Genomic DNA, 24,376 nt, shown 5'->3' with positions numbered 1-24,376 from the left:
CCAAGAGCTCCTTACAAGGCTCACATTGCTACAAAATGCTTTCGTTCAGTCCCAGGGAGACAACTCTTCCAAATATCACCCACCCAGACAGCACATCAACAACTGTCCTTCCTCATAGAGTTTGATAGCACAAAAAGAGGCATTTTAGCCCATCGTGTCTGCATTGGCCATCAAACACCATTCCGTTCCAATCCCATCACCCAGCACTTCACTTGGTCTGTACCCTTTTATGCTATAGCATTTCAGGTGTTCATCTAAATGCGTCTTAAATGCCTGCTTGCACCACCCTGAGGTCTAAGAGGACATGAGAGAAGGTGAGAGAAACTAGAGTAAGATGTGAGTTCAGAGCTAAGATAAAGGGGAACCTTAAAGGAGATTTTGTCCAGTCAATTAGTTTGCTGCCTCAAAGTGTCAAGGACCCAGGTTCAATTCCTGGCTTGGGTCACTGTCTGTGTGGAGTTTGCATGTTCTCCCCAGGTCTGCATGCGTTTCCTTCGGATGTCCAGTTTCCTCCCACAAGCTAAAGATGTGCAGGTCAGGTGGATTGGCCATGTTCAATTGCCTGTTGTCCCAAGATGTGTAGCTTAGGTGCAGTAGGCATGGAAAATGCGCCTGGGGTTATTGGGACAGGATGGGAGGCAGGGGGGGTGGGGGTCGGTGTGGTAAAGGGGGCTGGGTAAGATGTTCTTTCAGAGCATTGGTGCAGACTTGCTGGGCTGAATGGCCTCTTTCTGCACCTGAAGGACTATGGAAAGGGAGGGAAGCAGCAGGGGCAGCTGATTGAATTGTCTCAAACTTAGCAACAAAGAAGATCATGAGTTTCTCCTCCATGAGCATTTGTGGGAGGTGAAGATGGAGGAAGAACAAAGGGAGATATTTCAAAAGGAACCAAAGGAGAAATCTCAGCAGGTCTGGCTGCATCTGTAAGGAGAGAAAAGAGCTGATGTTTTGAGTCCAGATAACCCTTTGTCAAAGCTGGTGTTTTGAGCTTTGACAAAAGGGTCATCTGGACTTGAAACATCAGCTCTTTTCTCTCCTTACAGATGCTGCCAGACCTGCTGAGATTTTCCAGCATTTTCTCTTTTGGTTTCAGATTCTAGCATCCGCAGTAATTTGCTTTTATCCATATATTTCAACAGGAATTCATTTATGTTGATGTTATTGAAAAGATTCAATGCACAGTATTGAACACAAAGCTAATTTATTTGACTTTTATCCAGAATATTAACCCCTATAACTGGGTTGGATTCCATCAATTCCAGCAGAAACAGACCTATTGAACACATTTACGTTCTGAATGTGATTAACAGCAGAATCCGATCACTATGGTTAATTGTGGATTCGTTGGCGTTTCAGAAGGTTGGATGACTGAGAGAATCCCTTGCCACAATCAGAGCAGGTGAACGGCCTCTCCCCAGTGTGAATTCGCTGATGTACAGTGAGGTTATATGATTGTCTGAATCCAGTCCCACAGTGTATGCATCTGAATGGCCTCTCGTCAGTGTGAGCACATTGATGGCGCATCAGTACACCAGATCTTTTAAAGCACTTCCCACAGTCTGAGCATTTAAAAGGTCTCTCATCAGTGTGAACACGTTGATGTGTCAGCAGGTAAGATGAAGCAGTGAATCCTTTCCCACATTCGGAGCAGGTGAATGGTCTCTCCCCAGTGTGAACTCGCTGGTGTGACAGCAGGCTGGATGACTGAGTGAATCCCTTCCCCACATTCGGTGCAGGTGAATTGTCTCTTCCCAGTGTGAATTTGCTGGTGTGTCAGCAAGTGGGAGGACCTAACAAAGCCCTTCTCACACTCAGAGCAGGAGAATGGCCTCTCCCCAGTGTGACTACGACGATGGATTTCCAGTTTGGATGGGTAACGGAATCCCTTCCCACAGTCCACACATTTCCACGGTTTCTCCATGGAGTGACTGCACTAACGTTTTGACAGGCTGAAGCCTTGTCCACACGCAGAACACATGTACAGTTTCTCTCCACTGTGAATGGAGCTTTTCAGTTCTATGTTCAAAATCTGACGATATTCAGGTTAGGATGCATTCAGCAGCTGTCAGACTTTGATGCGATGATGAGGTTGTTTCCAGACTGTAAATCCTCTCCTCCCGATACTCTGTGGAAAGGATTTAAAACAGAGAAAAAGGAGTGAGAGAGAACCCACAGAAACAAAAAGGCAGGTTGTGAAATTGAGCTGAATGAACCTGGGAATGGGTGGGACCGGCACAAGGTGAAAGTGATCCTGGCAGCTGTCGCTATGTCCACATTGGATGCACATCATTGCCAGCTGGAGCCTCCTCCACACTGGATGCACACATTGCTAACTGGAGCCACCTCCACACTGGATGCACACATTGCCAGCTGGAGCCTCCTCCACACGGGATGCACACATTGCCAGCTGGAGCCTCCTCCACACTGATGCACACATTGCCAGCTGGGGCCACCTCCACACTGGATGCACACATTGCCAGCTGGAGCCTCCTCCACACTGATGCACACATTGCCAGCTGGAGCCTCCTCCACACGGGATGCACACATTGCCAGCTGGGGCCTCCTCCACACTGGATGCACACATTGCCAGCTGGGGCCACCTCCACACTGGATGCACACATTGCCAGCTGGAGCCTCCCCCACACTGGATGCACACATTGACAGCTGGAGCCTCCTCCACACTGGATGCACACATTGCCAGCTGGAGCCTCCTCCGCACTGGATGCACACATTGCAGCTGGAGCCTCCTCCACACTGGATGCACACATTGCCAGCTGGAGCCTCCTCCGCACTGGATACACACATTGCCAGCTGGAGCCTCCTCCACACTGGATGCACACATTGCCAGCTGGAGCCTGCAACCTGGGACTGGGAAAAGGGATGAAGGAGAAAAGGTAACAAAGCCCCAGAGGGACAGGGCTCCCTGCGCATGCGCCCTGCTGCCCGTTGCCCCGGGAAAGATGGCGGCCGTTAACCCGGGATGAACAAAAGTCTCGGTGGCGCCTCCCGCGGGACCCTGGAGTTTGGGATTCGGGCTCTGAGGCATGAGCATGTTTTAGTCATGAGTTTCCCCGCTCCCCCGGCCCCACAAGACGGTTCCATTTCTTCCCCGGCCCCATTCCTCTCCAGTTGCTTCTCACCCGATGTTGATCGAACAGACCGACACCCGGACCGCGCATGCTCAAAGCACAGCATTTCCCCCACGCCTGCGCAGTCTCTCCCTATAGTGAGGATAGAGCACTTTCTGACCCGCGGAGAATGATGAGTAATCACTCCACCATTAAAGTGCAATTTTGGTAATGATGTTTTCTGATCCGTTTGCGATTGCATCCAATGATCCAGATATACAATTATCATTTTTTCTTCAAAAACTGCACTTAATTAGTTATCTGCCATAGTGCTGTCCTGGATATGATCAACAGCAGCAGCTACATTAGAAACTATCCCTATAGTTAAATGTTAGCCCATTCATGAATTGCTTGCTCAGGTGATTGAATTAATGAATCTTATCTAACACACAACATTAAAGCAGCCTCTCAACAGTCAGAATGCACTGACCATGTAACAAATAGAGTCATAGAGGTTTACAGCATGGAAACAGGCCCTTCGGCCCAACTTGTCCATGCTGGCCTTTTTTGAAACCCCTAAGCTAATCCCAATTGCGCGCATTTGGCCCATATCCCTCTATACCCATTGTACCCATGTAAGTATCTAAATGCTTTTTAAAAGACAAAATTGTACCCACCTCTACTACTACCTCTGGCAGCTTGTTGCAGACACTCACCACCCTCTGGGTGAAAAAATTGGCCCTCTGGACACTTTGGATCTCTCTCCTCTCACCTTAAACCTATGCCCTCTAGTTTTAGACTCCCCGACCTTTGGGAAAAAAATATTGACTATCTAGCTGATCCGTGCCTCTGATTATTTTATAGCTCTCTATAAGATCACCCCTCGGCCTCCTACGCTCCAGAGAAAAAAGTCCCAGTCTATCCAGCCTCTCCGTATAACTCAATCCATCAAGTTCCAGTAGCATCCTAGTAAATCTTTTCTGCACTCTTTCCAGTTTAATAATATCCTTTCTATAATAGGGTGACCAGAATTGCACACAGTATTCCAAGTGTGGCCTTACCAATGTCTTGTACAACTTCAACAAGACGTCCCAACTCCTGTATTCAATGTTCTGACCGATGAAACCAAGCATGCCGAATGCCTTCTTCACCACTCTGTCCACCTGTGACTCCATTTTCAAGGAGTTATGAACATGTACCCCTCGATCTCTTTGTTCTGTAACTGTCCCCAAAATCTCAGTAGATTGGATAAAGCACTGAATCCTTTCTCACGCATGGAGCAGATGAATGGTCTCTCTCCATTATGAACTTGCTGGTGTGTCTGTAGGTGGGGTGACTGAGTAAATCCTTTCCCACACTCAGAGTAAGATTCAGATTACATTACACAAGGCCATATCTCAGAGATTGCAGCCCTATGCCAGGTCTCTGCTGATTATGCACTTGGATCTTTCTAAATTTATATTAACTAGACATTTCTTTGTTTATTTTACACTAGATTATGTCTCTGTTTACATTAAGTAAACTCTGGCCAGCATTTTATGGCCCTACCACAGCCTGTCGTCCTCTGCAGAGGCGATGAACCATTTAAATCTCCATTTAGTTCAATGGGACAATAATGTACGCTGGACGCGAATGGCCGTAAAATCCTGGTTCCCATCTCTGGCCATTTTAATCTGGGCCCTGTCTCAGTTATTACTATCTATTATCATTACACCTGAGCCTTTTTGAACTACTCCAGACCCTGTCTGAGTTCACATTGTTCACAGCTCTGTCTCAGTTACTGTGCCAGCCATGCCCCTATTTAAATTACTGCAGACCCTGCCTTTGTTAATACTGCTTCTAGACAATGTTCATATTTTAAAGCATGGAATCCCTACCGTGCAGAAAGAAGCCATTCAGCTCATCAAGCCTGCACCGACAATCCCGCACTGGGCCTAGCCCCATAACCCCACATATTTACCCTGCTAATCCCCCTGATTCTAAGGGGCAATTTAGCATGGCCAATCAACCTAACCCACATATCTTTGGAGTGTGCAAGGAAACCGGAGCACCCAGAGGAAACCTAAGCAGATACGGGGAGAATGTGCAGACTCCGTACAGACAGTGACCCAAGCCAGGAATCAAACCTAGACCTCTGGTGCTGTGAGATAGCAGTGCTAACCACTGTGCCACCTATATTTATGTTAAACCAGGTTGTGTCTCAGTTTATGTTACACTAGACAATTGCTCTATTCTACATTTAACTACCCTTATTAATAATTAGACAAAACATCTCTCTGTTTAGACCATAGGAGGCCCTGGCTTTATTACCACTAAAGATCAAGTTTTGGTTTATACTTCACGTTTACACTTCACATCTCTCTTAGTTAGTTACATTAGATTCTGCATCGGCTTACATTAGACTGGATATTCTGTTAAAACTGCACCAGACCACATCTCAGTTTTAACTTTACAATTGACCCTTTCTCACGACTGCTGCATTCAATCATGTTTCTCACTGTAAGTAGGTCTGATTGGTTAGACCTTAATTTAACTTAATCATTTCTATATTATATCTGCTGTAATAACTAACAAGTTCAAGGAAGTCATTTTGATACTAACATGTATCTCGGGGTACATGTTCATAGCTCCTTGAAAGTGGAGTCACAGGTGGACAGAGCGGTGAAGAAGGCATTCGGCATGCTTGGTTTCATCGATCAGAACATTGAATACAGGAGTTGGAATGTCTTGTTGAAGTTGTACAAGACATTGGTAAGGCCATACTTGGAATATTGTGTACAGTTCTGGTCACCCTATTATAGAAAGGATATTATTAAACTAGAAAGAGTGCAGAAAAGATTTACTAGGATGCTACCGGGACTTGATGAATTGAGTTATAAGGAGAGGCTGGATAGACTGGGATTTTTTTCTCTGGAGGTTGAGGGGTGATCTTATAGAGGTCTATAAAATAATGAGGGACACAGATCAGCTAGATAGTCAATATTTTTTCCCAAAGGTTGGGGAGTCTAAAACTAGAGGGCATAGGTTTAAGGTGAGAGGTGAGAGATACAAAAGTGTCCAGAGGAGCAATTTTTTCACACAGAGGATGGTGACTGTCTGCAACAAGCTGCCAGAGGTAGTAGTAGAGGCGGGTACAATTGTATCTTTTAAATGGGTACGATGGGTATCGAGGGATATGGGCCAAATGCGGGCATTTGGGATTAGTTTCGGGTTTTTTTTTAAAAAGGGCGGTGTGGACAAGTTGGGCCGAAGAGCCTGTCTCCATGCTGTAAACCTCTCTGACTCTATGTGATGAAAGAGCTCATTTTATTTTCTGTATTAACCACATATATTAATCAAATTCTGAAGGGAGTAACCAGTCATGAAACAGATGATTGTACAATTGATGAACCTTGATTAAGTTATAAATAATGAATCAATAATCATATTGGAAAGACTGGATTTTCATTCAAAACTCGTTACGTTGAATTATTGCATGTCTCTCTGTTTGTGTGAGAAACAGTAATTTCAGACAAACTGTTCTAATAATGAAGGAGCCCTGATAAAGGTGCCGAGGAATGGTACATTACAATGTTTAGTTTGATCCAATGTCATAGAGTCATAGAGGTTTACAGCATGGAAACAGGCCCTTCGGCCCAACTTGTCCATGCCGCCCTTCTATTTTAAAACCTCTAAACTAATCCCAATTGCCCGCATTTGGCCCATATCCCTCTATACCCATTGTACCCATCTAAATATTTTTTAAAGCTAAAATTGTACCTGCCTCTACTACTACCTCTGGCATCTTGTTCCAGACACTCACCACCCTCTGTGTGAAAAAATTGCCCCTCTGGACACTTTTGTATCTCTCCCCTCTCACCTTAAATAGTGGATAGTGAAGTACTTGAAAGTCAAGAGATTTTCGCTCTTTTGTATTCTTGTCTGATGTACTGAGGCTGGGTGGCCACTGTGCCTAAGAACTAATTGGATTTACCCGAGCAGCAGCTTGAGGTAATTATTAACTGAGGAAAAGCTTGACTCTGACACAGGGTGCTGGCCACTCGTCACTGCTTCCCACTCTGAAAAGGATCCACTTATTCCCACTCTCTGCTTCAGTTTGAGCATAATCTCCCTCCTCTTATACACTCGGCTTGGGCCAAATGTCGTCTTGAGCACCTGATTGAGAAACTTATCAGCCTTGATTGAATGGCAGAGCAGACTCAATGGGCTGAATGGCCTAATTCTGCTCCTACATCTTACGGTCTTATGATCTACCTGTCCAGCCTCCTTCACAGATGCCTGGATGTTGGCTCCAGGTTCTCTCTGATCCTCTATAATTCTCAGCATCATCCCTTTACTGTTCATTCCCTTGTCTTGTCTAATGTCCCAAATTCATTCTCTCTCACTGCTCCAGATCGAATTCCATGTGCCATTTTTCTGACCATCTGACCAGCCCACTGATATCTTCCTGCAGTCCACGGCTTTCTTCTGGATTGTTAAACACAAATACAATTGTTGTATCATCTGCAAACTGGATCATGAGCCTTACATTTAAGTCTAAGTCATTGATATATACCACAAAACTGTGGAACCTCACTGGTAACCAGACACTATTCAGTCCTGGATGTGATTAACAGCAGCAATAACAGCAGAATCCAACCCTTGCTGTTGCCTGTGAACTTGCTGGTGTTTCAGCAGGTTGTTTGACTGAGCGAATCCCTTCCCACACATGGAGCAGTTGAACGGCCTTTCCCCAGTGTGAACTCGCTGGTGTTTCAGCAGATTCTGTTCACTTTTAAATCTCTTCTCACAATCAGAACATTCAAAAGGTCTCTGATCAGTGTGAACAAGTTGGTGTGTAGTCAGGTGGGATGACTAAGTGAATCTCTTGCCACACAGGAGGCAAGTGTATGGTCTCTCTCCAGTGTGAACTCGCCGGTGTATCAGAAGGTCAGATGTATCAATGAATTCCTGACAACACACAGGGCAGGTGAACGGCCTCTCCCCAGTGTGAACTCGACGGTGTCTCAGAAGGTGAGCTAACCGAGTGAATCCCTTCCCACAGAGAGAGCAGGTGAACGGCCTCTCCCCAGTGTGAGTGTGCTGGTGTTTCAGAAGATCCTTTTTGCTTTTAAATGTTTTATCACATTCAGAACAATTGAAAGGTCTCTGATCAGTGTGAACAAATCGGTGTTTCAGGAGCTGGGATGAACAAGTGAATCCCTTCCCACACACAGAGCAAATGAACGGCCTCTCCCCAGTGTGAGTGCGTTGGTGAATCAGTAAATCCTTTTTACTTTTAAAGTTCTTCTCACAATCAGAACATTTAAATGGTCTCTGATCAGTGTGAACGCTTTGGTGTGTCAGGAGGTGGGATGACTGAGTGAATCCCTTACCACACATGTTGCAGATGAATGGCCTCTCCCCAGTGTGAGTGCGTTGGTGAATCAACAAATCCTTTCTGCTTTTAAAGCTCTTCCCACACTCACAACATTTAAACGGTCTCTGATCAGAGTGAACCTGGTGGTGAGTCCGGAGGTTTGATAAAGCATTAAATCCCTTCCCACATTGAAGACAGGTGAATGGCCTCTCACCAGTATGGACATGCTGGTGTGTGTACAGGCTAGATGACTGAGTGAATCCCTTCCCACACACAGAGCAGGTGAACGGCCTCTCCCCAGTGTGAATACGTCGATGGGTTTCCAATTCAGATGGGTAATTGAATCCCGTCCCACAGTTCGCACATTTCCACGGTTTCTCCATGATTATTGACAGGCTATCGGGTGTAGGCGGGATGCAGATTTGAGCTCACTATCAGATCAGCCATGATGTTATTAAATGCAGAACTGGCCCGTGGGGCCGAATGGCCTATTGCTGCTCCTTGTTCACATGGTGCCGGTGTCCTCCTGTCTCTCCAGGTTATATAATCAGTTGAAACCAGGTCCACACAAAGAACACGAGTACGGTGTCTACCTGATGTAAATGTGCTATTTCATTTCACGCTGTGTGACTGGTTAAAGCTCCGTTCCAGCTGACTGTGGAAAAGTAACTGAGATGTCTGTGTCTCGGGGCTTTTCCAGTCACACTGATGTTGAATAATTTCCCAAAGACAAAATAGGCAAACGTTTCTCCTTCCACATTCATAGGCCTTTGATATTCAGATCCTGAAGAATCATGTGACACTGTCAGATCCCGAGACGTTTGGTTTGAATCGCCCGTCTGCAGATATTCTGGAAAAGGAGTTTACATTGAATTACTTTAAATATACAAGACACAAACAAGCCATTCAGTTTAATTCTTTATACTTGACACATCTTCTTCTGTCCCATAGACCTCATCTCAGCCTTTCAGTTGATTTTTCTATTTCTTTTTCTCTCGTGTGCTTCTCCTGGTTCCTTTTGAAACAATCTCAGCACTTTCCTCAACTCATTTCTATGGTAATTCTAAACCTGTGAGTGAAGACGTTTGTCCTTATCGCCTTCTTGGATTTATTAGTAACTATCTGGTATTTATGACTCTTTGTCTATTGATTGTTCCTTCTTTTAGACTCTGTCACGAGTGGAAACATTCTCCCCACATTTCCCCTGTCCAAGCCACTAATAATTTTAAAGACTTCTATCAGATCACTGCTCAACAGGAAAAAACTTCAATCCATTTAATCTTTCCTGAAAGCTGTAATCTCTGTTTACAAAAATAATCAGTCAATGCAGAATAGAAATCACAGAGAGACAAACATTTCTCTTGGAGTTGAGTTTTCTGTGTGCAAATCGTCAATTTGTAACAATGTGTAAAAGCAGTTTTTAAACATCTTTCAGTGTCAGTCCACAATAGAAATGCTGAACAGACAATTCTCTTTCCTCCACTCCCAGTTTTCTCCCTCCCTCTCCTCTGTCTGGGTTCAGTTCTCCAGCTCCTGTCTGCAGACTGACAATAAAACCAATGGCTCTTATTGGGGGTGTTGGGGCCTCCAGCGGGTGTTTGTGAATCCTCCCCGCCCACCTCCCAGGGTTTCCTTCCTTCCCAGAGATCAGAGTCCTCATTGGTTTGAGGCCAAAGTGTAACCTCTTATTTATTGTCCCCCTCCCCCATCCTCTGATGTGAACCATCCTCCAGTGGCTGAGCCAGGATGGGGCCGTTAACCTGGGCCTGTTCCCGGGAGGGAGGGAGGGAGAAGCCCCGCAGCTGCAAACCAGGGAGCTGACAATGATTCTGAAGGGTTTGCGGATCCACAAATTGTTTCCAAATCCTCCCTAATGTCCAGCCACCTGCAGTCCCTGCGGTAAAGCCAGGGCCTGTTTCCTGGGCCAGAAGTTGGTGCTGTTTCCATTCCTATCCTGTGCTCACAACCTCCTCCCGAACCCTCCCCAATACCATGATTGACACTGAGCATGCTCAGAGCGCGCACCCACACCACCTGATGTGGAGATGCCGGTGTTGGACTGGGTGAGTCACCTGATGAAAGGGCGGAGCTCCGAAAGCTCCTGATTCCAAATAAACCTGTTAGATGTGAACCTGGTGTTGTGACTTCTTACTGTGCTCACCACACCTGCGCAGTGCGTTTCCAGGCTCCCCAGCGCCTTATCATCTTTGCGCATGCTCCACTCCCAGCCTGGGCCCGCCCCTCATTCACTCCGATTGGTTGGAGGACCAGCCGCTCCCGCTCCGTCCTCCAGCCCCGCCCCTCATTCACTCCGATTGGTTGGAGGATCAACCGCTTCTGGTCCGTCCTCCAGCCCCGCCCCCTCTTCCTATTGGTCCGGAGCTGCCGTCAATCAGCCCCTGGGCATTGTGATGTGGAGCATGCGCAGTGTCATTGCTGTCCTTGGCGCTTGTTTGTCCCGGAGAAGCGGAGTCAGCGTTAGGCGGTGGCTGGGAGGATTTGGAAACACTTTGTGGATCCGCAAACCCTTCAGAATCATTGTCAGCTCCCTGGTTTGCAGCTGCGGGGCTTCTCCCTCCCTCCCTCCCGGGAACAGGCCCAGGTTAACGGCCCCATCCTGGTTTGGGAGCTGGAGCATGCGCAGTGCCTGCGGCAGACGGTAAGGAGCTCGAGCGAGCGGGTTTTAAATGGAGATTTTTACAAAGATCCAGAGCCCGAAATAAAACCGGAAACATAAATGGAGTTGACGGGTGGATGGTGAGGCTTTATAAACAGCCGGTGTCGGCCACAAACCCTCAATTTGCGAAGCAAATTCCTTGGGCCTTCCGAAGGTTCAGACCCGAGTTCACATCCGCCATCTTTATAGGGATCCACGTACTGCAAAGCGCATGCGCATCCGCCATACTTCTTGAGGGTGAAACCAAATGAATAACCCACTGGAGACAAAAAAATCAGAGATAGTTTGTTATGAAATCAATGTGTTGTTGTAAAACCGGAAGTTAGGGTTACAGCCAACAACAACTTCTATTTATAATAACACCATTAATATCAGGGTGGTTAGCACTGCTGCCTCACAGCTCCAGGGACTCAGGTTCAATTCCAGCCTTGGGTCACTGTCTGTGCAGAGTTTGCATGTTATCCCTGTGACTGTGTGTGTTTCCTCTGGATGCTCTGGTTTTCTCCCACCGTCCAAAGATGTGATGCTTAGGGGAATTGGCCATGCTATATTGCCCCTTCATGTACAAAGATGTGCAGGTAAGGTGGGTTAGAGGTATAGATCAGGGGTAAAATATTCAGAGTTGGTCCAGACTTGATGGGCCAAATGGTTTCCTTCTGCATGGTAGGAATTCTTTGAGAACTCATCCTTGTGCAGTGAAAGTCCAGTCACTAATGGTGGAGTGATTAAAAAATGGAATGTGTAGGAAGCCAGAATCAGAGCAGTACGAGAGGTGATTCCAGAGATGGGGAGGAACAGGCCTTGGAGTGATTTGTATAAATTAGTTGTAAGGATGCATGAAAAAATGCAACATTTCATTTGGATCTCATAGAATCCTACAGTGCAGAAGGAGGCCATTGGGTCCATCGAATCTGCATTGACCACAATCCCACCCAGGCCCTATCACCGTTACCCCATGCATTTACCCTAGCTAGACCCCCTCCCCCCCAACACTCAGGGTTAATTTAGCATTGCCAATCTACTTAATCCACACCTGTTTGGACTGTGGGAGGAAACTGGAGCACCCGGAGGAAACTAATGCAGAAACAGGGAGAACCTGCAAACTCCACACAGACAGTGAACCAAGCTGGGAATCAAACTTGGGTTCCTGGTGCTGTGAGTCAGCAGTGCTAACCACTGTCCCACCGTGCCGCCCTCAGCTCAGGGAGGAGGGAGAGCTCAGGGAGGAGGGAGACATAGATTTACTGTTTTGGGGAACCAGAGCAGAAAAGTTGTTCCTTAGAAATTAGACTTGTCTGATCAAAATTCTATCCTGGACTGACAGTAGTTTTGTAAACTCCTTTTGCAGGATATTTGAAGGGGAAAATTTACAGTCAGCAAAATGGAATCAGGTTTCACGCCAAGATTTAACAGTTGCTCAATTCACCAGCACCTGAACACCATCAGCCTTTGAATGTGGAGTGCGGGAAAAGATTTCAAACATCAGTGTGACTGGAAAAGCACCGAGACACACACACACCCAAGTGAGAATTTTCCAGTGAGCTGACTGTGGAAAGAGCTTTAACCAGTTTCACAGCCTGAAAAAACATCACACCATTCACAGCAATGTGAATCTGTGCACGTGTTCTATGTGTAGACGTGGCTTCAACTAATCACCCAATATGGAGAAACATCATGATACTGACATCATAGAGAAACCGTGGATATGTGGGGACTGTGGGAAAGCATTCACTTGCCCATCCAAACTGGAAACGCATCGACGCACCCACACTGGGGAGAGACCCTTCACCTGCCCCGTGTGTTGGAAGGAATTTACTCAATCATCCTGCCTAACATTACACCAGCGAGTTCACACTGGAGAGAGACCGTACACTTGCTCTGTGTGTGGGAAGGGATTCGTCCAGATGTATAACCTACAGTTACACAGGAGAGTTCACACCGGAGAGAGGCCGTTCACCTGCTCCGTGTGTGGGAAGCGATTCATTAATTCATCCAACCTCGTGACACACCAGAGAGTTCACACTGAGGAGAGGCCGTTCAGCTGCACTGACTGTGGAAAGAGCTTCAGACATTCATCCAGCCTCAAAGCACATCAGCGACTTCACACTGGGGAGAGACCATTCACCTGCTCAGAGTGTGGGAAGGGATTCACTACCTCCTCCCACCTGGTGACACATCAGCGACTTCACGAGTGAGTGCAGGGAGTGGATTCTGCTGTACTTGCTGCTGTTAATCATCCAGGAGTGAGCCACATTCATTGACATTTGAGGTTTGTTTCTGCTGATGTTAATAATCCCTTTAGGTGGGCTGCAGGTTAATATTCTCGATCGAGAGCAGATTGTGTTTTTGGGGTTGCAGTTTCCCTTTAAGAACCGCTGTCTGTGATCTTTCCCCATCATTCAGGAACTCTCGTCACAGATTCTTCACAGTACAGAAAGAGGCCATTCAGCCCATCAAGTCTGCACTGGCTCACTGAAAGAGCCTTATCCCATTCCCCTGCCATACCCCTGTAACCTTGCACACTTTTTCTTTTCAGATAACAATCCAATTCTCTTTTGAGTACCTTGATCAAACCTGCCTCCACTGCCTTCACAGGAAGTTTATTCCAGACTCCAACCACTCACGAGGTGAAAATAATTTTCCTCACATCAGTTTAACTCTGTTTTCCCCATTAATGTAGGTCTGTGCCCTCTAGTTCTTGATGTTCTCTTGGTGGGAACATTTTCTCACTATTTCACCTGCCCAACTCCTCAGGATCTTGAATACCTGTATCAATCTCCTCTCGACCATCTTCAATCAGACAGTTAACATTTATTTCTTCTGATGTTAATCTCTAACTGACTTGGAATTTAATATTCTGAAATCTGTTAAATAAATCAGCTTTGTTTCAAACACACGGTGTGTTAAATCCTTGATTTCTCCAGGATAAGAGATTAATTGATGTCCTGTTACTGACTTCTGTTTTTTGGTTCTTTTCTCCTTTTAACTCCAGATTATTTCAGTCTCAGACCTTCAGTTACACTCATTTTTTAAAAATTTGATTTATTATTGTCACAAGTATTAGCATAAAATGAAAAGTATTGTTTCTTATCATGGACAAGTCCCAGCTCCCTATACCTTCCAGAATGTCTCTCCCAGCCTTGAGATCGAGGGAAGTTTTCAGTATTCAAAAACAGAAAATACTGAAAATTATAATCCATACTTTTCCAAGTGTCAGTTGATTGTGTCCCAGATTATTGGCTTTTCCCCAACGCTGATGTTAAGCTGATTGAACAGGGATGTAACATTTACATTCTCTGTCCTTTGTCACCACAACTCTATGAGAAGGATTGGAAGATTGTGGCCAGAGCCTCCACAAGCTCCATGTGAAGGACACTATGAGTCAGAGTGCAGCAGTCCCTCAATGTCAGACTGCAGTGTCAGCCTAGATAATGTGCTCAGCTTGATGAGTATTTCCTGTTGTTATTGATGTGGATCATTCAGAAACAATGGACTCTGATGATATCATCCAGTCCTGCTGCGATGATGTCATAGAGACTATTACATCACAGCGGAGCCTTAGTAGTGAAAACAGTTTTGTTCCAGATGGGAGGTGATGGCCCAATGGTATTATCCCTGGACTTAATCCATAAACTCAGCTAATGTTCTGGGGACCGGGTTCAAATCCCACCACAGCAAGTGGTGTAATTTGAACAAAGAACAAGAAAAAAGAAAATTATAGCACAGGAACAGGCTCTTGGCCCTCCAAGCCTGCACTGATTATGCTGCCCGTCTGAACTAAAAAGGCCTCCGGGGACCATATCCCTCTATTCCCATTTTATTCATGCATTTGTCCAGGTGTCCCTTAAAACTCACTATCATATCTGCTTCCACTACCTCCCCCGGCAGCGAGTTCCAGGCACCTGCCACTCTTTGTAAAAAAAAACTTGCCTCGTACATTTAATTCAATAAAAATAATTGAATTCAATAAAAAAAATCAGAATTAAGAATCTACTGCTGACCATGAAACCATTGTCAATTGTCAGAAAAAAACCATTTGGTTCAGTAAAGCAAAAAGTAAAGTTTATTTATTAGTCACAAGTAGGCTTATATTAACAGTGCAGTGAGGTTACTGTGAAATTCCCCTGGTTGCCACACTCCGGCATTTGTTCGAGTCAATGTACCGGACCAGCATGTCTTTCAGACTGTGGGAGGAAACCGGAGCACCCGGAGGAAACCCACGCAGACATGCAGAGAACATGCAAACTCAACACAGACAGTGACCCAAGCTGGGAATTGAACCCGGGTCCCTGGCGCTGTGAGGCAACAGTGTTAACCACTGTGCCACCCCATGAACAAAGAACAGTACAGCACAGGAAACAGGCCCTTCGGCCCTCCAAGCCTGTGCCGCTCCTTGGTCCAACTAGACCAATCGTTTGTATCCCTCCATTCCCAGGCTGCTCATGTGACGATCCAAGTAAGTCTTAAACGATGTCAGCGTGCCTGCCTCCACCACCCTACTTGGCAGCGCATTCCAGGCCCCCACCACCCTCTGTGTAAAAAACGTCCTCTGATGTCTGAGTTATACTTCGCCCCTCTCAGCTTGAGCCCGTGACCCCTCGTGATCGTCACCTCCGACCTGGGAAAAAGCTTCTGATCTGGGAAAAAGCTTCCCACTGTTCACCCTATCTATACCCTTCATAATCTTGTATACCTCTATTAGATCTCCCCTCATTCTCCGTCTTTCCAAGGAGAACAACCCCAGTCTACCCAATCTCTCCTCATAGCTAAGACCCTCCATACCAGGCAACATCCTGGTAAACCTTCTCTGCACTCTCTCCAATGCCTCCACGTCCTTCTGGTAGTGCGGCGACCAGAACTGGACGCAGTACTCCAAATGTGGCCTAACCAGCGTTCTATACAGCTGCATCATCAGACTCCAGCTTTTATACTCTATACCCCGTCCTATAAAGGCAAGCATACCATATGCCTTCTTCACCACCTTCTCCACCTGTGTTGCCACCTTCAAGGATTTGTGGACTTGCACACCTAGGTCCCTCTGTGTTTCTATACTCCTGATGACTCTGCCATTTATTGTATAACTCCTCCCTACATTATTTCTTCCAAAATGCATCACTTCGCATTTATCCGGATTAAACTCCATCTGCCACCTCTCCGCCCAATTTTCCAGCCGATCTATATCCTGCTGTATTGCCCGACAATGCTCTTCGCTATCCGCAATTCCAGCCATCTTCGTGTCATCCGCAAGCTTGCTGATTACACCAGTTACACCTTCTTCCAAATCATTTATATATATCACAAATAGCAGAGGTCCCAGTACAGAGCCCTGCGGAACACCACTGGTCACAGACCTCCAGCCGGAAAAAGACTCTTTGACCACTACCCTCTGTCTCCTATGGCCAAGCCAGTTCTCCACCCATCTAGCCACTTCTCCTTGTATCCCATGAGCCTTAACCTTCTTAACCAACCTGCCATGTGGGACTTTGTCAAATGCCTTACTGAAATCCATATAGACGACATCCACGGCCCTTCCTTCATCAACCGTTTTTGTCACTTCCTCAAAAAACTCCACCAAATTTGTAAGGCACGACCTGAATGTCCGTTTGGGGAAGGAAATCTGCTGTCCTTACCTGTCTCGCCTACATGTGACTCCAGAGCCATAGCAATGTGGTTGACTGTCAACTGCCCTCTGAAATGGCCCAGTGAGCCACTCAGTTCGATGGTAACTGGGGATGGGCAATAAATGCTGGCCATGCAGTGACGCCCATGTCCCACAAATGCATAAAAAAATCCTCAGTTTAAATTCACACAGCCATTCTGTCTCCTTTTGTAATTACCACTCACTTCACCAGTTTAAAAAAATGGACGTCAATGAACATAATTCATTCCTGGATGTGATTTACAGTAAAATCCAGTCACTGATTATTTGTGAACTCGCTGGTGACTCATCAGGGTGGATGAGCGAGCGAATCTCTTCCCACACACGAAGCAGGTGAATGGTCTCTCCCCAGTGTGAATTCGCTGGTGTCTCTGCAGGGTGGCTGATTGAGTGAATCCTTTCTCACACTGCAAACAGATGAATGGCTTCTCCCCAGTGTGAACCCGCTGGTGTGCAGTCAGTTGACATAATTGTCTGAACCCAGTCCCGCAGTGAGAGCACCTGAACGGTCTCTCGTCAGTGTGAACAAGCTGATGGCGCATCAGGTCCACAGAACCTTTATAGCATTTCTCGCAGTCAGCACATTTAAAAGGTCTCTCGTCAGTGTGAACTCGCTGGTGTTTCAGCAGAGTGGACGAATCGCTGAATCCCTTCCCACATTTGGACCAAGTGAATGTTCTCTCCCCTGTGTGAACTCGATTGTGTTGTAGAAGCCCTGATGATCGAGTGAATCTCTTCCCACATTTGCAACAGATGAACGGCTTCTCCCCAGTGTGAATTCGCTGATGTGCAGTGAGTTCAGATGATTGTCTGAACCCAGTCTCACAGTGAGAGCATCTGAAGGGTCTCTCCTCAGTGTGAACATGCTGATGTCGCATTAGGTTCTGAGAACTTTTATAGCACTTCCCACAGTCCGGGCATTTAAACGGTCTCTCATCAGTGTGAACTTGCTGATGTTTCAGCAGAGTGGATGAATCAGTAAATCCCTTCCCACACTTGGAGCAGGTGAATGGCCTCTCCCCAGTGTGAACTCGGTGGTGTTGTTGCAGCCCAGATGATCGAGTGAATCCCTTCCCACACTCGGGACAGGTGAATGGCTTCTGCGCATTATGAACACGCTGGTGCCTCAACAGGTTGGATGACCAAGTGAATCCCTTCCCACACTCAGGGCAGGTGAATGGCCTCTCCCCAGTGTGACAGGGCTGATGAGTTTCCAGCTCAGACGGGGATCTGAATCCCTGCTCACAGTCCCCAGATTTCCACGGTTTATCTACACTGTGAACATTGCTGTTTTCTTGCATGTTAAAAACCCGATGATATTCAGATCCTGATGTGATGTTTGGTTTCAGTTTCCCTGACTGCAAATCTTCCCCTTCTAACGCCCTGTGAAATTGATTTAAAACAGAAAAAAGGGAGTGAGAGAGAACTCTCAAAAACAGAAAGGCAGGTTGTGAAATTGAGCTGGTTTTACCTCCAATTTCCCACCCCCTCCCCGAATCCTTTGATTCCCTGAAAAATCTCTCCAGCTCTGGGCTAGAATTTTCCTCCATTTTAATCCTGGGAAAAGTGCAGTTATTGTCACCGCTCTCTGCTACAAATTCTACCCACTGACTCCATCCCTCTCCTCGGTAACTGTCTGAGACTGAGCCAGACTGTTCACATAGCAAAATATTTCACCCAACCTGAGAATCTGACCACAAATCCACATCATTACCAAGACCAGTTCCACCTCAGTAACATCACCCAACTCCAGTCTACTCTCAGTTCATCTGCGGCTGAAACCATCACCCATTCCTTTGTTTTGTTTTGATTTGATTTATTATTGTCACATGTATTAACATACAGTGAAAAGTATTGTTTCCTGTGTGCTATACAGACAAAGCATACCGTTCATAGAGAAGGAAACGAGACTGTAGTGCTACAGTTATAGCTAGGGTGGAAAGAAAGATCAACTTAATGCAACGTAGGTCCATTCAAAAGTCTGATGGCAGCAGGGAAGAAGCTGTCCTCGAGTCGGCTGGTACGTGACCTCAGACTTTTGTATCTCTTTCCCGACGGAAGAAGGTGGAAGAGAGAATGTCCGGGGTGCGTGGAGTCCTTAATTAAGCTGGCTGCTTTGCCGAGGCAGCGGGAAGTGTAGACAGAGTCAATGGATGGGAGGCTGGTTTGAGTGATGGATTGGGCTACATTCATGACCTTCTGTAGTTCCTTGCGGTCTTGGGCAGAGCAGGAGCCATACCAAGCTGATGCTAATTCTTTCTATGGTGCATCTGTAAAAGTTGGTGAAAGTCACAGCTAACATGCCAAATTTCATAGTCATACAGGTTTACCTCATGGAAACAGGCCCTTAGGCCCAACTTGCCATGCTGCGCTTTTTTAAAAACTGCTAAGCTAGTCCCAATTGCCCGCAATTGGCCCTTATCCCTCTTTCCCCATCTTACCCATGTAACTGTCTAAACGGTTTTTAAAAGACAATATTGTACCCGCCTCTACTCTGGCAGCTTGTTCCAGACACTCGCCACCCTCTGTGTGAAAAAGTTGCCCCTCTGGATCCTTTTGTATTTCTCCCCTCTCAACTTAAACCTATGCCCTCTAGTTTTAGACTCCCCTACCTTTGGGAAACGATATTGACTATCTAGCTCATCTATGCCTCTCATTATTTTATAGACCTCTATAAGGTCACACCTCAGCCTTCTACGCTCCAGAGAAAAAAAGTCCCAGTCTATCCAGCTCTCCTTATAACTCAATCCATCAAGTCCCGGTAGCATCCTAGTAAATCTCTTCTGCACTCTTTCGAGTTTAATAATATCCTTTCTATAATAGGGTGACCAGAACTGAACACAGTATTCCAAGTGTGGCCTAACCAATGTCTTGTACAACTTCAACAACTCCTGTATTCAATGTTCTGACCAATGAAACCAAGCATGCCGAATGCCTTCTTCACCACTCTGTCCACCTGTGACTCCACTGTCAATGAGCTGTGAACCTGTACCCCTAGATCTCTTTGTTCTGTAACTCTCCCCAATGGCCTACCATTAACTGAGTAAGTCCTGCCCTGGTTCAATCTACCAAAATGCAATACGTCGCATTTATCTAAATTAAACTCCATCTGCCATTCGTCAGCCCACTGACCCAATTGATCAAGATCCCGTTGCAATCCTGGATAACCTTCTTCACTGTCCACTATGCCACCAATCTTGGTGTCATCTGCAAACTTACTAACCATGCCTCTTATATTCTCATCCAAATCATTCATATAAATGACAAATAACAGTGGACCCAGCACCGATCCCTGAGGCACTCCGCTGGTCACAGGTCTCCAGTTTGAAAAACAACCCTCTACAACTACCCTCTGGCTTCTGTCATCAAGATGTGGAGATGCCGGCGTTGGACTGGGGTAAACACAGTAAGAAGTTTAACAACACCAGGTTAAAGTCCAACAGGTTTATTTGGTAGCAAAAGCCACACAAGCTTTCGAGGCTCTGAGCCCCTTCTTCAGGTGAGTGGGAATTCTGTTCACAAACAGAACTTATAAGACACAGACTCAATTTACATGAATAATGGTTGGAATGCGAATACTTACAACTAATCCAGTCTTTAAGAAACAAAACAATGGGAGTGGAGAGAGCATCAAGACAGGCTAAAAAGATGTGTATTGTCTCCAGACAAGACAGCCAGTGAAACTCTGCAGGTCCACGCAACTGTGGGAGTTACAAATAGTGTGACATAAATTCTGATTCTAGGATCGCATGATAAAGACTCAGGAGGAAAAAAGCAGAAATATTTATGTGAAATAGTGTGACATAAACCCAATATCCCGGTTGAGGCCGTCCTTGTGTGTGCGGAACCTGGCTATCAGTTTCTGCTCAGCGACTCTGCGCTGTCGTGTGTCGCGAAGGCCGCCTTGGAGAACGCTTACCCGAATATCAGAGGCCGAATGCCCGTGACCGCTGAAGTGCTCCCCAACAGGAAGAGAACAGTCTTGCCTGGTGATTGTCGAGCGGTGTTCATTCATCCGTTGTCGCAGCGTCTGCATAGTTTCCCCAATGTACCATGCCTCGGGACATCCTTTCTTGCAGCGTATCAGGTAGACAACGTTGGCCGAGTTGCAAGAGTATGTACCGTGTACCTGGTGGATGGTGTTCTCACACGTCACACTATTTCACATAAATATTTCTGCTTTTTTCCTCCTGAGTCTTTATCATGCGATCCTAGAATCAGAATTTATGTCACACTATTTGTAACTCCCACAGTTGCGTGGACCTGCAGAGTTTCACTGGCTGTCTTGTCTGGAGACAATACACATCTTTTTAGCCTGTCTTGATGCTCTCTCCACTCCCATTGTTTTGTTTCTTAAAGACTGGATTAGTTGTAAGTATTCGCATTCCAACCATTATTCATGTAAATTGAGTCTGTGTCTTATAAGTTCTGTTTGTGAACAGAATTCCCACTCACCTGAAGAAGGGGCTCAGAGCCTCGAAAGCTTGTGTGGCTTTTGCTACCAAATAAACCTGTTGGACTTTAACCTGGTGTTGTTAAACTTCTTATTCTGTCATCAAGCCAATTTTGTATCCATTTAGCTACCTCACCCTGGATCCTGCGAGATTTTCCTTCGTCTTCTGAGAAAGTAGAGGTGTTGGTGGGCTTTCTTAACTATAGTGTTGGCTTGGGGGGACCAGGACAGGTTGTTAATGATCTGGGCACCTAAAAACATGAAGCTTTCGACCATTTCTACTTCATCCCCGTTGATGTAGACAGGACACGTTCTCCACTATGTTTCCTTATGTCGATGGCAATCTCCTTCATTTCTGTTTACAATGAGGGGGAGATTATTGTTACTGCACCAGTTCAACAGATTCTCTATCTCATTCCTGTATTCTGTCTTGTCATTGTTGGAGATCCGACCCACTACGGTGGTGTCACCAGCAAACCTGAAAATCGACTTGGAGGGAAATTTAGCCGCACAGTCATAGGTGTAGAAGGAGTATAGTCGGGGCTGAGAACACAGCCTTGTGGGGCACCGGTGTTGAGGATGATCGTGGAGGAGGTGTTGTGCCTGTCCTTACTGATTGTGGTCTGTGGGTTAGGAAGTTCAGCATCCAGTCGCAGAGGGAGATGCCGAGACCCAGGCCACGGAGTTTGGAGATGAGTTTTGTGGGAATAATGATGTTGAAGGCTGAACTGTAGTCAATAAATAGGAGTCTGACATCACTGTCTTTGTAATCTCGATGTTCCAGGGTTGAGTGCAGAGCCAGGGAATTGGTGTCTGCTGTGGACTTGTTGGGTGGTTGGCGAACTGTAGTGGATCCAGGCAGTCCGAGAGGCTGGAATTGATTCGTACCATGACTAACCTTTCGAAGCACTTCATAATGATGGATGTTAGACCCACCGGATGATAGTCATTAAGGCACGCTGCTTGGCTTTTCTTTGGTACTGAGATGATGGTCATCTTCTTGAAGCAGATAGGACCTCAGATTGTTGTAAAGAGAGGTTGATGATGTCTGCGAATACCCCCGCCAGCTGATCCATGCACGATCTGAGTGCTTGTTACCATTAGACTTAATAATTCTAACACACCCCTGGCCGGTCTCCCTCACTCAACCTGTCTATTAACTTGAGGTCATCACAATTCTGCTGCCCACATGTTTACTCATTCCAAATCTTGTTCACCCACCACCCCTGTGCTACAAAGGCTCCTGTTTATGAATCAACATTTTAAATTTCTCATCCTTGTCCTCAAGTACCTCCATGGTTTCACCCCTCCCTATCTCTGTAATCTCCTCTCGCCTCACAACCCTCCAATATCTCAGCATTCCTTTCATTCCGGCTTCCTCAGCATTCACAGTTTTAATCACTCCATCATACGTGTCCGCACTCCCAGTTACCAAGGCCATAATCTTTGGAATTTCCCCCTAAACTGCTCCCCCTCTGTGTCATCCTTCCCCCCTTTAAGATACTCATTAAAACTACCTCTTTAACCAAGCCTTCACCCATCCACCCTCATGTCTGCTCACATGACTCTGTCAAATGTTGCTTTATAACACACCTGAGAAACGCCTCAGAATGCTCCAGTACATGAACGATGCTGTATAAATACACATTGTAATTATTGATTTGGAGATGTATCACTGTCCCTTCATCATCACTGGGTGAATAGCCTGTAACTCTTGACCTAAAGGGGAGCACCTTCACCACATGGACTGCAGCTGTTTTTTGTTTATTGGTGTCACAAGTAGGATTACATTAATACTGCAATGAAGTTACTGTGAAAATCCCCTAGTCGCCACATTCCACCACCTGTTCGGGTGCACTAAGGGACAACTTTAGCATGGCAATGCACCTAACCAGCGCGTCTTTTGGACTGTGGGAGAAAATCAGAGCACCCAGAGGAAACCGACGCAGACACAGGAAGAACATACAAATTGCACACAGACTCAAGCCAGGAATCGAACCCGGGTCCCTGGCGCTGTGAGGCAGCTATGTGCCACTGTGCCACCCCGTGTGAGGTCCTTTTTTTCTTCTTCAAGAAGATAAAACATAATCTTCTCCACAGGTAATTTCATAGAAACCCTACAGCACAAACAGAGGCCATTCGGCCCATCGAGTCTGCACCAACCACAATCCCACCCAGGCCCTACCCCCATATCCCTACATATTTTACCCGCTAATCCCTCTAATCTACGCATCCCAGGACACTAAGGGGCAATTTTTTTTAGCATTGCCAATCAACCTAACCGGCACATCTTTGGACTGTGGAAGGAAACCGGAGCTCCCGGAGGAAACCCACGCAGACACGAGGAGACAGTGACACAAGCCGGGAATCGAACCCAGGTCCCTGGAGCTGTGAAGCTGCAGTGCTAACCACTGTGCTACCGCGCCGCCCGTTTTGGGGATGGGAAATATTTTCTGTTGGTCTTGTTAGTGAAAAGACAGGGTAGTGGGATGAGCTGATTCCCTTGTAGAGAACCAGCGCATGCATGACTGGTTAGTCATTTTCTGTAGTGCAATAATTCAATGTTTCTGTGGCTTAATGGAAAAGAGACCAATTCTAGAGGCCAGGAACGAACTTCTGGAATCAATGCCCACTGCCCCCTATGGAGGTGGTGGCTGCACATGCGCCCTGTTGCCCATTGCCCCCTATAAAGATGGCCACCGCCCTGCTGTCCATTGCCCCCAATAAATATGGCGGTCACGCTGCCCATTTTTCTCTAAAGATGGAGACTGCAAAATCGGTCAGGCAGGGCCTCGGGCGTCTTATTTGTGGTTTGAAGCTAATATCCGATGTTTATGAAAGCTCCGCTTCCTATACCGGGTGTTTATGAGTCCTCCCTTTTGATTCTGAGGCTCCATTTAATCTCACTCACCCGGTGTCTACAATCAGTTTCTACTCTCCCTGCTGCTCCGACACCACCCCATCCGACCACTGCCTACACCGCACTGCGCATGCTCCAGTCAGAGAGGCACTGAGCCTGCGCAATGATCTCCTGTATTGAAGATAGGGTATCGTCACCCTCTCGGTGCACGCTGGGTAATGGCACCGCCATTGCCACTTGATGTTGTCAAATACAAATACATCTTTTGTGGTCCATGATCAGAATGACTGGCCTGGCCGA

At 46.3% G+C, this 24,376-nt stretch overlaps 2 protein-coding genes and 2 pseudogenes across 3 annotated transcripts in view; 1 reads left to right on the top strand and 3 right to left on the bottom strand.

The window, feature by feature from the left end:
* Positions 1-24,376, bottom strand: part of LOC144483360 (uncharacterized) — a 461,390-nt gene that overhangs the window by 173,609 nt on the left and 263,405 nt on the right. The window lies entirely within an intron of this gene.
* LOC144483331 (uncharacterized) lies at positions 1,330-8,810 on the bottom strand (annotated as a pseudogene).
* Positions 10,936-24,376, top strand: part of LOC144483358 (uncharacterized) — a 35,158-nt pseudogene continuing 21,717 nt past the window's right edge. Inside the window, exons 1-2 of the transcript XR_013495991.1 lie at positions 10,936-11,086; positions 12,453-13,295. The product of XR_013495991.1 is annotated as an uncharacterized LOC144483358 (transcript). The remainder of the gene's footprint in view (positions 11,087-12,452; positions 13,296-24,376) is intronic.
* LOC144483318 (uncharacterized) lies at positions 13,403-24,307 on the bottom strand. The gene is made up of 3 exons (XM_078202037.1): positions 24,195-24,307; positions 17,526-18,146; positions 13,403-13,490 (listed from the first exon to the last, which is right to left on the bottom strand). Exons 1-3 carry the CDS (start codon positions 24,305-24,307, stop codon positions 13,403-13,405), a joined length of 822 nt encoding a protein of 273 aa, XP_078058163.1.

The sequence above is a fragment of the Mustelus asterias genome, unplaced genomic scaffold (genome assembly GCF_964213995.1).
Source record: "Mustelus asterias unplaced genomic scaffold, sMusAst1.hap1.1 HAP1_SCAFFOLD_63, whole genome shotgun sequence".
NCBI classification, from domain to species: Eukaryota; Metazoa; Chordata; class Chondrichthyes; order Carcharhiniformes; family Triakidae; genus Mustelus; species Mustelus asterias.
This window is presented reverse-complemented; position numbering and strand designations above follow the sequence as displayed.

Bases quoted from the DNA above. Each gene is read 5' to 3' on its own strand.
- LOC144483318 (XM_078202037.1), bottom strand. From the start codon at position 24,307: ATGGCGGTGCCATTACCCAGCGTGCACCGAGAGGGTGACGATACCCTA. The intron at 18,147-24,194 runs GTAGGCAGTGGT...TCAATTTCACAG, and splicing joins TGGAGCATGCGCAGTGCGGT to GGCGTTAGAAGGGGAAGATT. The intron at 13,491-17,525 runs GCCGTTCATCTG...TGATGGGGAAAG, and splicing joins CGAATTCACACTGGGGAGAA to ATCACAGACAGCGGTTCTTA.